A 16,486-nucleotide genomic window follows, 5' to 3' on the forward strand; every position below is an offset into this window, starting at 1 on the left:
CGGTGGTGAAGCCCGACGCGCCGGCGACGCTCCTCCCTCCTCTCTTCCTTCCTTCCTTCTCTGTGTGTCCCTCACCCCACTTCCCTTTCTGTTTCGTTCTTTCCCTTTTCTAGTGGCTGGGTGTGTGTGTGTTTAGAGTAGAGAGGGTAGCAGCTGCGGCTGCTTGGGTTTTGAGGGCTAGGGCTTCATTTTTGAAACTTAGGGTTAGGGGTACTTCTGTAATTTCAAATAAAAGTAGGGGTAACATAGTAATTAGGAATAAATTTTAATCCAACAAAATTAATGTATAGAAATACTATTTGCTCATCAATTTTACAAATTATTTTCAATAAAATGTCCCAACCAAATAATTAGAAATAATATACTTAATTTCTTCATTTTTCAAAATAGCAGTATTAATATTTAAAATATTAATTACATAGTTCAAATCATATAAAATTCTTATTATTTCATAACTATCAACTTTATACTTTAAATATAAAAAATAATCTAATAATTATAAAATTGGATAATAATCATAACTCATCTCAAATTCAATAAATCAAAACTTGCCTTAATTATCTTTAATAAAATAATTTCTGAAATTAAGGCTATAAATAACTATAGGATTTGAGACTTGATGATAATAAGACTTTTCAAAAGTTTTGGGTTTACATTCTACCCACCTTACAAAAATTTTTGTCCTCGAAAATTGATACAAAACAAAAGAAATTTCATAACAGTTCACTCTTGAACACATTTAAAGAAGAAGTAAAAATATCTCAACATATAAACATATATACGATTTTCAAATACTTTAATTGTCATTTGCATAAGGATGCAAAGGTAGGAGTATGGTTGCAAAGCGAACATTACAAGACAGGCTCAATGCAAAAGATGACATGGGTCAAACATGTAATAGTAAGGCAAGGCATCAAAGGCTATAAAACATGATGGGGTTAAAACGACGTGCTCAACATCCGCACGCTAATCTCATATCAACCTCAAAGCTTCAATTTTCCAACTCCATCAAGCACTTTATAATCCCCATATCCGATCATAAGTCTAACGATTGCAAACCCGTTCGCAAGGAACGAAACACCCACAACTTATAACGTCGCACACCTACCGCTTCAAATTCCGTATACCCATATTACGTCTTAAAGAACTAATGCATCGCGTTACTATGTCTACAAGTCGCACGTGATATCAAACAATTCTCGAGTCTACTCAGAAAGATACAAGATTTAGAAAGGAGAATCAAATGTCAAGGATAGTACTCATAGATTTGAGAGAATGTATCCAATTCCAGATAAACAAGGACACTCAAGCAATGGAGTTTCCTAGACTCAAATCAATTGACAACTTCAAAGATAACCCTTGGATCAAGGAAATTCAATAGGATCAATAGGAAGGAGAATCAGCGCATTAGTTTGAAATAATTTCAAGCTGAGTCGAAGAAGTAAGAGGTTTATAGAAAAGAATGTCTCAGACCCAAGTCAAGCTCACAGAACTCAAGAGCATAATTAAAATACTTCCAAATACATTGTTCTTAAAAGAATCGAAAACTTGCAAAAAAAATCACTTCGCAGTCTGAAAGAGAAGTTAAACAACAAACATCCTTCAAGAGAGTAACAAAAGTATAAACATGGCTTTGCTCTAAATCAATTTCACGTGGAAGTAGATTATGTAGAGTTTTAAAAACAAAATGCACACCGGTTTGGCTAAGAGCTAAAATATTTCCTCAAATATTTTAGAAAGATAGTTAGGTGCACAACTTAACCAAAAGTAATTCATAAAACTCGAAAGAAATCAAATGCTTGTTCAAAAATTTCCAAAGTCCATATTCAAACAAGCGTTTATAACATTATAGCAAGGACAAAAGAGAAAGTTAAACTCTATTTAGAAAGAAAATCCGAGGTAAAAATCCGCTTATAAATTGGTAAAGGAAACAAGTGGTGCGTTACAAACGAACTAGTTTCCACTAAACAAGGAAGCTTTTCAAAACTTCATTTAAAATGGCGCATGCCAACTTTAAATTAACTTCGTCAAAATTGAACAACGGTTTCAATCTCAATCAAGCAACAGAAAATAAATTCCGTTTAAAACTTCTTACAAGAGAATTCAAAACTTCTTTAAAAAGTTCAAAACAAGACTCCAAAAGTGTTCTTGAAATCACCATCTCAGAAGAACATTCAAGAAGTTTAAGATGTACTAAAAAGGAGTCAAGCCATGCAAGAAAGGATCTTAAACCAAGAGAGTTCAAACAAGATCCACTAGGCATGAAACATCAAACAAGCTTTTAATTGATTCAAAAGAATATAAAAGTCATAGGAAAAGGCAACTCAATCATTAGTAATTTCTCAAGGATAAATCTTTGACTAAAAACTATGGTAGAGACAATGAGAGGATAAATGATGCACTATTTTTGAAACGAATCAAACTAACTCATAAGAATGAGATTCACCAGAGAAGGAAAGCTGAGATTGATTGTAGTGCTCCCAAAAGGTAGATGTATATTTAAAAACAGAATCACGTATGACATTCATAGAGGTGAAAAGCTTAAGAAGGAGCGAGTCCATTCATAAGAAAAAAAAGTCATGAGTCCAATATTTTCAAAAGAACAACAATGGCATAAACCATGTAGTATGCTAAATCAAACTCAAATCAAAATGAATTAAGTAAAGTTTATCCAACGAAACTCAACCGGAATAAAAGCAAGAAATCCCCTTTCTTTCCAGAATTTTGAAAAATACTCCAAATATATAATCAAAAGAAAAATTTAATTATAATAAAATTTTTATTTTAATTTATACTTATCTATTATGTATATATTCGATTAACTATGTATATTTTGTACATAATAAATTGAAATTCGATTTATATGTGAATACCTAAAAATCGAGTTTGCCAGATTCGATTTATATAGATCTGTTTAGGACATGTGTGAAACCAATTTCTATTCAAGATATCTGTGTAATTTTAGTCTCCAATCAATTTATTAACATAAATTATCCTTATTTTTAAATCCAATATATATATATACAAAAAAAATAAAGCATATCAGATAATAATATTTTAATTCCTGAATATAATTTAATTCTTTATTAACATGAAAAATTAAAATCTAAAAATAAAAAATATCATTATTAGCATGGACAATAACAATGCAATATTAAAAATTAAATATATCAAGCTTTAATTATTATTATTAACGTCACAAATTAAATATTCAACAAAAAATATAATTTTTTTATTAACGTGAACTAAATAATATTACAAAATATTATTTGTACACCAAAATCAACCACTAAAATCAGCCACCAATATATTTGTGTATAAATACATGTGTAGTTTAATTTATTTTCAATATGTATTTGTATACCAACATGTATTTTATACTGGTAGCTGACTTTAATAACTAATTTTGGTGTACATGTAGCATTACTCATAATATTAAACACCAAAAATAGATTTTTTTTCATTATCAACATAAAAAAATCTAAACACATTAAACATACTTTAATACCACATTAGACATACGCATTGTTAATATCACATAAAAAATAAAATATTTGAGGGACACAAAATGACCATCACCAACAAAAAAAAAAAAAAACAATCCAAACGCAAAAGCATTGTTAATATCACATTAGACATACGTAATTATCCTAATTCCCAACTCCTCAGTTAAACCTTTCTTTGCAAACACTGCCATGAGCAGTTTTTGTCTGCGCGTGTATTTCCAACGTCAACACGCATCCTTCAAAAATGTGCCCAACACATTTCATCACCTGCTGAAATTAAAAGGCTTCAACACAGTAGCAATAGCCTCATTATTATTATTATTATTATTATTATTATTATTATTATTATTATTATTATTATTATTATTATATTACACACACGCACGCGCGCGTGCACACACTTTATATTAAGTAAAAAGAATCTCTGTCACAGGAGAGCAGAGAACAAAGATTAAAAGAATTTGATGAATGTCTGCCACAGTAGAGCAGATAGAAAAGAAAGTATTAATTAAAAGAATCTCTGTCACAGGAGAATAGAGAACAAAGATTAAAAGAATTTGATGAACGCCTGTCACAATAGAGCAGAAAGAAAAGAAGGTATTAATTAAAGGGGTCTCTCGCAGTAGAGTAGAGAGCAAAGATTGAAAAGAAATTGAGTGCTATTTGGGCCTTAGTGCCAAGTATCTAGTGAGGACGGCGATGCGTAACGCTCACTTGGTACCATAGGGATGGATCAGTGAGGACGGTGATACGTAACGCTCACTGGAGACTGAAAGAAAGGTTCTCCCATGAGGACGGCGATGCAAAAGGCTCATGGAGGGGACGTTGGCTGAGATAAGGACGGTGATACGAAACGCTTATCTCAGGACCAATGCCGGGAATCGGGCAACAAACCAACACATGAGCTCATGGCCTGTATAGGACTAGACAAGCATCATACTTGTTTGCACATACTTCTCTGTGATATGTGTGTTTTGAGATTGTGTGTGTGTATTCTTCTTGACTTGTGATTTTCTTTGTATCTCTGGTTTGTTAAAGTTGTCTGTATTATGAGGTTTGTTGCTATTGACCAACTGTTGAAGATTGTAAGTTGGCTGTTATGAAATTCCTGTGTAACAAGTAATAAAAATGAATATAACTGTGCACCCCGACCCTACTAAGAACTCCCTGATTCTTAACCCCTATTTCCACCCCTTTCAGCTACATGTGCGAAGGTTTAGTGCGAGCTACAGAAGCATAGAAGATTATGTTTACGAGTTGAGTTGTTATAATTCATTTTCCCCTCGTTGTTCATTATTTTGGTTTTTAAAAGGGCAGGACTTGTAATTGAGGTTCTTTGAATAAGTCTATGTATATAAAGCTATGTGAATATATATACTTTTGTGATTAAGTGATTTAAAATAAAGTCTCCCTTCACTTTCTTAATTAAAGTTTTGGTTCGTATTCGCGAAGGCTCAATATTAAATCCAGATAGTATATAATCAAAAGGTTTAGAGGTAAATAAGGCCTGAGCTTTTGGTACGATTATGAGGTGCAAAATTTAGGGTGTTACATAAAGCATAGCCGTCTGATAGCAGTGCGATAGAATTTACTTTTAAGTTTTAAAGGTACTTTTTTGTCATATATAAAACCAGGCGCACTCCGCCATTTTGACCAACCTACTTGGATCCTATGATTTACATCCTGTTCAATCTCTCCATTATCCTGTATGATGCACCCAAGATACTTAAAACTTTTAACTTTTTGTAGGATGTTTTCTTCAATCTTCACCTCTGTATTAGGATTTTCCCTTCGGCTACCGAACTTATACTCAAGGTTCTAAAAACCAGATGGGTTATCGAACCGCTTTAATCATTAGTTCACTGATTTATTGGTTTAACCGGTCAACTGTGGTTTAACCGAAAAAACCATTTTGTAGTTATATCTCTGAAGTTCAAATAACAGAAGTAGCAATCATTCAAGAAATGAATCCTTTTCTCTTCAAACTCTCTACAATTTCAGTAAAATAAACCACTTTTTATGTATTTGCGTACAGTTTTAGTCCAAAGCTTTAAAAAATATGCTTTTAACTAGCTTCTTAGTACAATCAGTTTTTAACAAATAAAATTAGAAATACAAAAGTTGTAAAATTATTAACCTTAAATTTTAATTAAGATTAAGATTAAGTAGCCCAGCTAGTATACAAAATATACTAAATTTCAAGTCCAAATCTAATGGACTAACAACTGCTGCATTATATGTTTGCAAAGTACTCCAAAAGTGTATGAAATATTGAAATGCACTATTCAATGCAACAAAAACCTATGCAGATGCAGTGTACAACAAAAGTATAGTTCAGGACTTGTATACGGAAAAAATAAGATAGTAAATCAAAAATAAAATTTTTTCACCATATCACCATATTTAAAAACTCATATCCACCTTAAACTAAGACAAATAAATTAATATGAGAATTAAGCCAGTCATAATATAGCATAATTTGTGAAGCTTAATGACACACAAAATTCAATCTTAAAACCCAAATAAAAGGGTGTTTATAGAACATAATTCATATTTCCTAGCACTGGTATAACCTGATTCCTTATAATTCAAAAGCCGGATTTATTAATGCTATTGTGTTAGAATAAAAGCTCTAATTTCCACAACCCAGGCAGAAGCAGTCTATTTTCAGCATTCAAGGACAACAAGGTTGGGAATGTTTTGAACAAAATATTGGAGTTCAATTAATTATTAAGATAGTCACCATTTATGCATAATTAACTCACAAAACAGTGGCAAACACGGCTGCTCCTTGCGGCAGTGGTAGAGACTAGGATTTTTCTCTTGGTTGAACTTCTTATCTCTGAACTCGAAGGAAGGAGATTGGAATAGAGAATGGTTTTCTTCAATAAAATCACAAAACATTCAATAATCAATTAATCATCCTGTGATTTGATTTCCGAACAGAGCATTAAAAAAAATAAAAAAATGAAGAACAAGTGAGCAGTGAGCACTAACCTTTGGTCTGAGATAGCGAGCACCACGGCGAGTATAGTCAGTAGACAAAGATGATGGCTAGCACAACGGCAAGTAGACAAAGACAACGGACGCTCGAGGAAGAAGATGTGTGCCTGCGATTGGTGAATCTGAGAGCGGATAGCGGTTGGAGAATTGGAAAATGCCGAAGGACGAAGAGAGAAGCCTCGGACAACGACGGATAGCGAAGTGGCTCACTCTGTTCGGCGGTAGTGGAGGCTAGTTAGGGTTTTCACTTTTTCTTTCTTTGAGTTAAGCTTTATGATTACTTGATTAGTGAAGAACAAAGGAAGGAACGAAAGGGGGTAGTAGGAGGCACAACACTGAGCACGCATTTGTTTTTTTTTCTTTAAGAATTTAACCGAAACGGCGTCGTTCCAGCCAAACCGGCGGTTTCCAATCCGGTCCAACCGGCCAGTTTTTGGCCTGTTCAGTAGTTTGCGTCCGATTTTAGGATGAGTGGTTTTGAGCAGAGAACCAAACCATTTATACTGCCGGTTCATGCTCGAATTGGTCTAACCAGCTGATCCAATTCAATTTTTAGAACCATGCTTACATTCCATATATTCCGTCTTACTACGGCTTATGCGTAGACCATACATTTCTAGAGCTTCTCTCCATAAATACAACTTCTTAGTTAGGTCTTCCCTTGACTCTCCTATAAGGGTGATATCATTGGCAAAAAGCATGCACCATGGCACAGGCTCTTGGATATGTTCTGTGAGTACTTCCAAGACTAATGTGAAAAAGTATGGACTTAAGGATGATCCCTGGTGTAATCCTATACCAATGGAAAATTCCTTTATCACACCGCCTTGAGTCTTCACATTAGTTGTAGCCCATCATACATATTTTTAATTGCACGAATATATGTGATCCTTACTCTCTTCCTTTTGAAAACATTCTATAAGACCTCTCTTGGCACCCTATCGTATGCTTTTTCCAAGTCAATAAACACCATATGTAGATCCCTTTTATTACTAAGATACATCTCCATCATCCTTCTTAATAGGTATGTAGCTTTAGTAGTGGATCTGCCTAGCATAAAATCAAATTGGTTCTCTGTTACTTGTGTCTCTTGTCTCAGCCTCCATTTTATCACCTTTTTTTATAATTTCATGGTATGGCCCATGAGCTTGATCCCTCTATAATTTTTGCAACTCTATATAGGGGATTCTTGTAGATAGGTACCAAGGTACTCTTTCTCCACTCATCTGGAAACTTCTTTGACCTTAAAATCTCATTAAAAGACTTGGTTAACCAACTGATGCCTTTCTTTCCAAGGCCTTTCCAAATTTCAATCAGAATATTATCGGGTCCTACTGCCTTGCCATTTTTCATCCACTTTAGAGCCTCTTTTATCCCGAAATCTCAAATCCTTCGATATTAGTTGAAGTTTTGATCTTCTTCCCTCGTGCATAACTTACCAAGGCTCGGAAGAGTATTTTGTCCTTCATTAAAAAACTCGTAGAAGTAGTTCTTTCCCCCTTTCATTGATCTTCTCAGTTCGGTGATGGAGCAGATCCACAGCGTTGATGGAAGAACGGCAGTGACGAGCTCCCTCAACGGCAGCACGACAGATCTGACGGTGACGGCATCCTCGGTGGCGTCTTCTCTCTTCCCACAAGCGTCTCCCTTGGTGCGACTGCGCGGCGACTTGGCGGCAAGGCTGGGCACGACGATGGCGCAGGAAACGGCGACGACAATGCGTTCTGGTCGGCGATAGCGATAGCTCGCGATGACAGGGACGTTCCCCGCGATGGCACTGGCGTGGACTCCATGAAAGGCGACCACCCTCTGCGGACCCTCTCTCTCTCCATCCATCGCATCTCTCTTCAGCTGGCGGTGATGAAGACGAACGACACAGGTGATGGGCTCGGTGGCAACCAGCTCACAGCGGCTGCGTCGCTCTCCTCTCCTCCCTTTCTCGATTGCAGATATCTTCCTCTCTTCCCGCGGATCTCTCTTCATGTATGTGAATGTGTTTGTTTTGTGTGTGAATGGTTGGAATGCAGAAAGAATAAGGAGAGGAGGGTTGGGGGCTGTGCAGGATGAAGAGGAAAGGGAGGCGGTGAGTGTAGTAGAATTAGGGTTAAGGGCAGTTTAGTTATTTTAATAAAATTAGGGGTAATAGAGTAATTGAAAACCAATTTTAATTCAACGAAATTATCTTTAAAAAAATATTATTTAATCATAAATTTACAAATTAATTTCAATAAATTCTCTAGTTAAATATAGAAAATAATTCAAAAATTATAAAATTGAATAAGAATCTTAAATTATTTCAAACTCAATTAATCAAAACTTACTTTATTTTTAGTAAAGAAATTTCTGAAATTAAAGCCATAAATAAATAATTAAACTTGAAATTAATTTATAATAAAATTTTCAAAAATTCTGAGACTTACATTCCACCCACCTTATAAAAATTTTCATCCTCGAAAATTGAAGTAATACATAAGATAATACACAAATTTAGTACTCTACTTTTTGAATACTTTTTAGAAAGGTAAGAAGGCTTATATATATAAATGTTCAAATACCGAATATTCATAAGATGTAAATATAAAGGTAAAGTATGGTGTAAGGCAGAAGATACAAGATTGGCTCGATACAAAAAGGTTATATGGTTTCAAGATTTTACAAAAACATGAAAAAGAAACAAAATAGGGTGCAAGTCAAGATAGGTATTCACAAGGCAAAGTGGTAGTTAACATGGCAAAAGGCTATAGGGCAGGTTGATATTAAAACAACGTGTAAAATGTTCACTCACGGGTCTTGTACCCACTTCAAAACTTCAATTCTCCAACTCCATCAATCACTTCACAACCCCATAACTAGTCACAAGCCTAACATCCACAAACTCTTCCACGAGAAACGAAACTTTCACAACATCGCACACTTACCACTTCACCTTCCATATCCACAAGCACGTCTTAAGGAACTAACGTATCGTATTATTATACCTAAAGGTCGCACATGACATTAAAACAATTCTCGAGTTTAATCAGAAGGGTACTAAACCTTAGAAAAAGACAAGCGACAAGGACAAAATCCGCAAGAGCTTGAAAGGATTGCTAGGATTACAAGTAATCAATTTGGCAACCTTAGGAATGACCCTTGAATCAGAAAAGACCGATAGGAATAACAAAAGAAAAAATAGTACGGTAGTTTGAAACAAAGTTAAGATGAGTTAAAGGAGTAGGAAATCATAGAAGAAGATTAACTGAAGTTAGTGATGACGCTCACAAAGTTTAAAAATTTATGATTAAGAATACCTTCTAATACATTTGAATATAAAGAATGAAAAATTTGAGGAAGATCACCTCATCTTCTAGAAGAAAAGATATGCAACCCGCATTTTGAAGGATGACAAAAATATATAACAAAACTGCGATATGGCTAAAAGAAAATTAAATTGTACTTCGTTCAAACAGTTTCCAAGTAGATGGCAGAATAGGTGAGGTTTGAAAAATGAAGGTCATTTGCGTTAAGGCTAGATTAGTTTCGCACAGTTCTCGAAAGACATTTAGGTACTAAATTAAATAAAGTTGTGCAATGGAATCGTAGCAAAGTTGGAGGGAAATTAAATTTTGTTGGAAAAAAGAAAGTCTGGGGCAAAATTTTAAACTGCATAAACTTTCAAAGTTCATATTCAAACTCTGTTTAAAAAAAATTCTGAGGTAAAATTTGCTTATAGGTTAGTAAAGAAAATAAGTGGTGCGTTGCAAACAAACAAGTTTTTGCTAAATAAGAAAACATCCAAAACTTCATATAAAATAGTGCATGCTAATTTCAGAACAATTTTGTCAAATTTAAAGAATAGCTATGGATGCAATTAAGCGAGAAAAATTGATTTAAAATTTCTTAAGAAGGGAATCTAAAACTTGTTTTAAAAAATTCACATCAAAACTTCAAGAATACACTTGAAATCGCCATCACCTAGGGACATTCAAGAATATTAAGGTGTACTGAAAAAGAAATCAAGCCATATGAGAAAGGATCTTAAATCAAGGGAGTTCAAACAAGACCCATGAGGCATGAGACATCAAACAAGCTTTCAATCGATCCAAAAGAATACAAAACTCATAAGGAAAGACAACTCAATCAATAGTGAATTTTCGAGGAAGAATCTTTGACTAAACAAAGACAAATAAGAGGACAAACGGTGCACTAAATTGAAACAAATTTAGGATAACTCGGACGAATATTAGATTCACAAGAGAAGAAAAACTAAGATTAATGGTGACGTTCATAACAGTAAAAGAATAATTAAAAATAGAACCAAGTATATCATTCAAAGAAGTGAAAAGCTTAAAAAAGAATTGGTTTGTTCCTAAAAGGAAGGATATGAGCCTAATATTTTCAAAAGAACAACAGTTGCATAGACAACGTGTTATACTAAACCAAATTCAAATTAAAAATAAATTAAGTGAAGTTTGCCAAATGGAAATCAACGGAAAAGACGCAAAAATATATTTTTTTTGAAGAATACCTAAATACATAATCAAATAAAGATATTCGTAAAAATTGTAATAAAATTGTTAGAAAATCAAGTTGTATTTAAAGTAAATATATTTCCATAAATCAGTGAAGGAACAGGCGAGGTATTGAAAACAATTAATTTTAAACTATATAAGGAACTTTCGAAGTTTATATAGAAAAGTGTATATCAAATCAAAGGCAATTTTCTTAAGATTCGAAGAATGTCTGTAATTATCGTCAAATAAGAGGAAAACTAAATCACAATTTGTCTATAAAGGACTCGGAATAAAAACTAAAAAAGGTATACTGCATTAAAACAGGTTCAAATGTATGTCAAAGAATATATGATTCAAGAGGAAGTGCCTAAACAAAGAAAGTAAATACAACAAGGATTTTAAGCAAACATATGCAGTTAGGATCAAACAAGAGCGCACGTGAACAAGAGGGCAGAATTGAAAGATAATCCGATAGATCACTTTCCAAGAAAAGAATCGCAAACAAGAACCTTAGAGCATACCAAGTAGGAACAAGATACATGATATTCGCAGAGTTCAAGACACCTAATCGAGTAACCTCAAGAATTAACCCTTAACGTTCCCAAAACATGTGATTCGCATTTCCTATAACTCGTATATCATCTATAACAACCCATTAGTACTTTCATATACATAATTCACTAATATTAAGCCGGCCAAACTTAAAATTAGGAATTATGTAATGCAAGACTAATGGCATTAATCAATAGACCCTCATGTGCATAAAGCTCTAATTCTCATCATCTGAACGAGGCCTATTACATGACAAACGCTCAGAGTATGCAATTGAAGTAAAGTCGGTCCATTCCTCAGGCTCTACAGGAAGGACCTCTCTGATACCATAATGTAACACCCTCACTATCAGAATGTCACACTTCCGGCTGCGCTACTCTGATAGCAAGAAGTATTACGGCGATTTCATATACTTAATAATAAAATAGGAGCCTTTGACTCAAAATCAGTATGTATATATATATATATATACAAAACTTCTTACTCAAGTAACTTATACATATTATATATATAAATGATACAACTCCTATCCCTCTTACATAATATAATATTGATGGCGAAGAGTAAATAAATAAAAACTAAACAGCATTATTGACTAATTGAAACGCAATACAATCCTTCGTGAGTTTTTTCATCCGTCTCCTGAAAAGATAAAGCTGTAGGGGGTGAGAACCTAACCACACGGTCTCACCACAGAGTTTCAGAATTATCATAATAAGATATTTAAAGAGAAATCTATTTTTAAGCTCAGTGATTATTGTTCGTCCTTTGAATCTTTTAAAAACTAACAACTAGTCGTCCAAAAACCCTTTTCGAAAAATCAATACTTAAATATCCAGAAATCCAAAATCCTTCTTTTCTTATAAGAAAATCCTAATCAGAAACCAACCACGCAATCAATTAACACAACCATCAATTCAACACCAAAGCTCATCCTCAAAAGTAGCACACCAGGACAAACACAGGCAAAACAAACAAGGAAAGCACATGTTTAGGTAGCAACTACAACAATTAGTTCAGGTAGCAGTTAATAATAGTTTAACAATTAGGCAAACCAAAACAAATTCAAACCCAAGAAAAGCATACAAATGCATATGATGCATGCCTGTCCTATGGCTAATGAGCTCATCTGTCGATTATACAGCCAACCCAACAAGTTTGGTTTGCCAAACCTTTGGACTGTCCCCCGACGTGCATCCCCATGAGTCTATGCATAGTTTTTTCTCATATATATATATCAAATCGCTCAATGGGGGTACCATTCCCAGGAATTTATAAGTGCTCGATCATTCTTATGTCGTAGGGTCAACAGAGTATCAAGTCTCAACCTGGAGCAAGTGGTGGCAAGCCACTGCGTCTACCCAGGAAAACTCGTATCTCAGATAATTCAAATAAATAAGCCATATGACAATTTCAATCATAATTCATCAATATCTGTATCATCCTCAATATCATCATTGTTCATCAATTTATATCTCATTTCCAAATTCATTCAGCAATCATACTTTAACCAGTCCTCATCATCCTTCACTCAAATTCAATCATCGTCATCCATCATCCTATTTCGTTCATCAACAACCCCAACTCAAAACATAATTCATTATTTTCTAAATAAATCAAATTTAAAACTTATAATCTTTAAAACCAAATCTTTTTAAATAATTACTTCAAACGAAGCTTCCAATTTTTATAAAATTTTGGCAGCATCTCCTCTAAAACTTGAGCTCTGCCACCCTTTTCAGGTCCCATCTAAACATTCCTGAAACCCTTCTCAACCATTTCCAAGTCTCAATCATTTTCCAAAATTTATCTAGTTCTAATATCAAATTATTTTCAAATTGAATCAATTCCAATGATAAATCTTTTCTCAAAATCAAACCAGCTCCAATATTAAGTAATTTATGAAATCAAACTAATTTAAAACCAAACTATTTCCGAAAATCCATTCATTTTCATAGCTCAAATCATTTCAAAAACCGACTCATTTACATTAGCAAACTTACTCCAAGACAAAAAAAAAACACATTTAATAACATTAAATCAAATAAAATTACAAACCACTCTTTTATCAATAACCACACATCATTGAAGCAATCAATGGTTCAATACAGCAAACAGCCACATCCATAAGACAAACATAATCACAGAAATATATTTTTCACATTGATATCTATTTATAACAACTCTGTAAGATAAAATTAAGTTTTAAGAAAAACTCCTACCTCGAAAAGTTGAATCCATAAACTAATTGCATCACAAGAACCATTTCTCTCTGCCCAAAATCAACTGCAGCTTCAACCACAGGTCTGCTCACCTCCACAATAGCAGAAACAGCTTTAATCACAGCAAGCAATCCCGATAACTCAATCCTAAAACATAAATACCGCAAAAACTTTAATAACATATAACGGAAAACTAACGGTGAGGGTTCACAATAAGATATACTTACGGTAACAGCAAACGGAGCAGCCGCAATCCCGAGCTGACCCGGTGGCAGCTCCGACAGTGGCCAGAAACTCCGATGATCCAACGGCAACCTTAATTTTGATATGAAATCATCGGAACTCAACCCTACAATACCAACAGCTCAGAGCCTCTAATAACATATATTGGAATATTGATTTCAAAAGTTCTGGAAGTAAAAATGCCTACCAAGAAGGCAAAGGCTCGGCGGCGGCTTCCGGCAACCAGAACGGCGGTGGTTTGCGACGGTGACACGGCTCTGGCGGCGAGACAGTGGCAGAAGGTGTCTCCCTTTCCCGTCGCGTTCTGACCCTTCATCCATAGCTCAGTTCGGCGATGGAGCAGATCCACGGTGTTGATGGAAGCACGGCGGTGACGAGCTCCCTCAACGGCGGTGCGACAGATCTGATGGCGACGGGATCCTCGGCGATGTCTTCTCTCTTCCTGCAAGCGTTCTCCCTTGGTGCGACTGCGCGGCGACTTGGCGGCAAGGCTGGGCGTGATGATGGCGCAGGAAACGGCGACGACGATGGGTTTTGGTCGGCGATGGCGACAGCTCGCGTTGACAGGGACGTTCCTCCACGACGGCACTGGCGTGGACTCCACGAACGGCGATCACCCTCCGCGGACCCTCTCTCTCTCTCTCTCTCTCTCTCTCCATCGCATCTCTCTTCAGCTGGCGGTGATGAAGATGAATAGAACGGGTGATGGGCTCCGCGGCGACTAGCTCGTAGCGGCTGCGCCGCTCTCCTCTCCTCCCTTTCTTTATTGCAGCTCTCTTTCTCTCTTCCGGCGGATCTCTCTCCATGTATGTGAATGTGCTTGTTTTATGTGTGAATGGTTGGAATGCAGAAAGAATGAGGAGATAAGGGTTGGGGGCTGTGCGGGATGAAGAGGAAAGGGAGGTGGTGAGTGTAGTAGAATTAGGGTTAATGGCAGTTTAGTCATTTTACTGAAATTAGGGGTAATAGAGTAATTGAAAACCAATTTTAATTCAACGAAATTATCTTTAAAGAAAATATTATTTAATCATAAATTTACAAATTAATTTCAATGAAATACTCTAATTAAAGGATTAGAGATAATATAATTAATTTTCTTTGTTTGTAAAAATTGAAAGTATTAAATTCCGAAATCTCCATTATTTAAATCAAATCATATAAAATTCTTATTATTTTACAATTACTAAACTTTATAATTTAAATATAGAAAATACTTCAATAATTATAAAATTGAATAAGAATCTTAATTTATTTCAAACTCAATTAATCAAAATTTACTTTATTTTTAATAAAGAAATTTCTGAAATTAAAGTCATAAATAAATAATTAAACTTGAAATTAATTTATAATAAAATTTTAAAAAATTCTGGGACTTACAACCCGAACTCTCTCCAACATTCAAATCCAGATTATAAGCATTTAAACGATGTTTGACATCTTCTGGGATGTTAGAGAAAACATCATGGAGATTCCATTAACCATCTTTCTAAATGTCTCTAATAGTTATATCAGAGTCAGATATATGTACAAAAAGAACATCTTGAGTAATTGGACCCTCAATACTCCAATTGTCAAACCAAAAAGATTGATTACGTGACCTAATGCACCAAGAGAAGGCATCCTTTAGAGCACCAAAAAGCCTTTGAGATACTCTTCAAAAAATGAGAAGCGTTGCAAGGGACAGGGCCATCTAAAACTCCGTCATTCCTCAGATAGTTCGACCTCAATAGAGCAATCCAAGGCTTGTCCTGACAATGAAAAAGTTGCCAAACCAATTTACCAAGTAAAGATATATTAACACACGTAGGATCTCTAACACCTAGGCCACCAAATTTTTTTGGAGTGACCACGGTCCTCCAATTAATAAGAGAAAGACCTCTGCCATCAACTTGACCCTTCCAAAGGAACTGTGTCATCATAGAAGATAATTTATTGCAAACCCAATTTGGAAAAAAGGATACCTGCATATGATAGATAAGAATGGATGCTGCAACAAAATTGATCAGGCAAAGTCTCCCTGCTTTATTTAAAAGCCTTCCTTTCGAATTAGCTAATCTTCCCCTCACCTTTTTAATCACCGAATGAATAGACACCCTACTGGTACGGGAATGATTAAGGTTAACTTCAAGATATCGTCCTAAGTCCAAAGCAAAATGTATTGAAGAAACACTAGTAAAAATATCTCTTCTATGAGCAGTCGCATTTTTAGAACAAAAAGCTTTAGACTTTTCAAGATTTACTTTCATGCCAGATGCCTTGCAAAAAATGTTAAAACAATGCATGACTATTTGGACCTGACTCTTTGTAGCCTGACTGTTCATACCCTGGACTGAGCTTTAAGGCCCAGGGCGGACAAGGATGGAAGGCCCGACCTCTTGTAAAGGTTGGCCCCTTGGATGACCTCTTCTGTAAAGAGGTCGGACTATCACCACAGAGGCCCTAAAAGGCCTAGAACAAAAAGGCCACC

The 16,486-nt window shown here is 35.0% G+C and overlaps 1 protein-coding gene across 1 annotated transcript; it reads right to left on the bottom strand.

The window, feature by feature from the left end:
* On the bottom strand, window positions 13,997-14,825 carry LOC110268376. Its single transcript, XM_021114489.1, has 3 exons — window positions 14,720-14,825; window positions 14,207-14,607; window positions 13,997-14,125 (listed from the first exon to the last, which is right to left on the bottom strand). Exons 1-3 carry the CDS (start codon window positions 14,823-14,825, stop codon window positions 14,120-14,122), a joined length of 513 nt encoding a protein of 170 aa, XP_020970148.1. The 3' UTR covers window positions 13,997-14,119.

Source organism: Arachis ipaensis, chromosome B10 (genome assembly GCF_000816755.2).
Source record: "Arachis ipaensis cultivar K30076 chromosome B10, Araip1.1, whole genome shotgun sequence".
NCBI classification, from domain to species: domain Eukaryota; kingdom Viridiplantae; phylum Streptophyta; class Magnoliopsida; order Fabales; family Fabaceae; genus Arachis; species Arachis ipaensis.

Excerpts from the sequence above, each read along its gene's own strand:
- LOC110268376 (XM_021114489.1), bottom strand. The coding sequence starts at position 14,825 with ATGGAGAGAGATCCGCCGGAAGAGAGAAAGAGAGCTGCAATAAAGAAA. Across the intron at positions 14,608-14,719 it reads CGCCGCGGAGCCCATCACCC|TGCCGTCGTGGAGGAACGTC; the intron begins GTTCTATTCATC and ends AGTCCACGCCAG.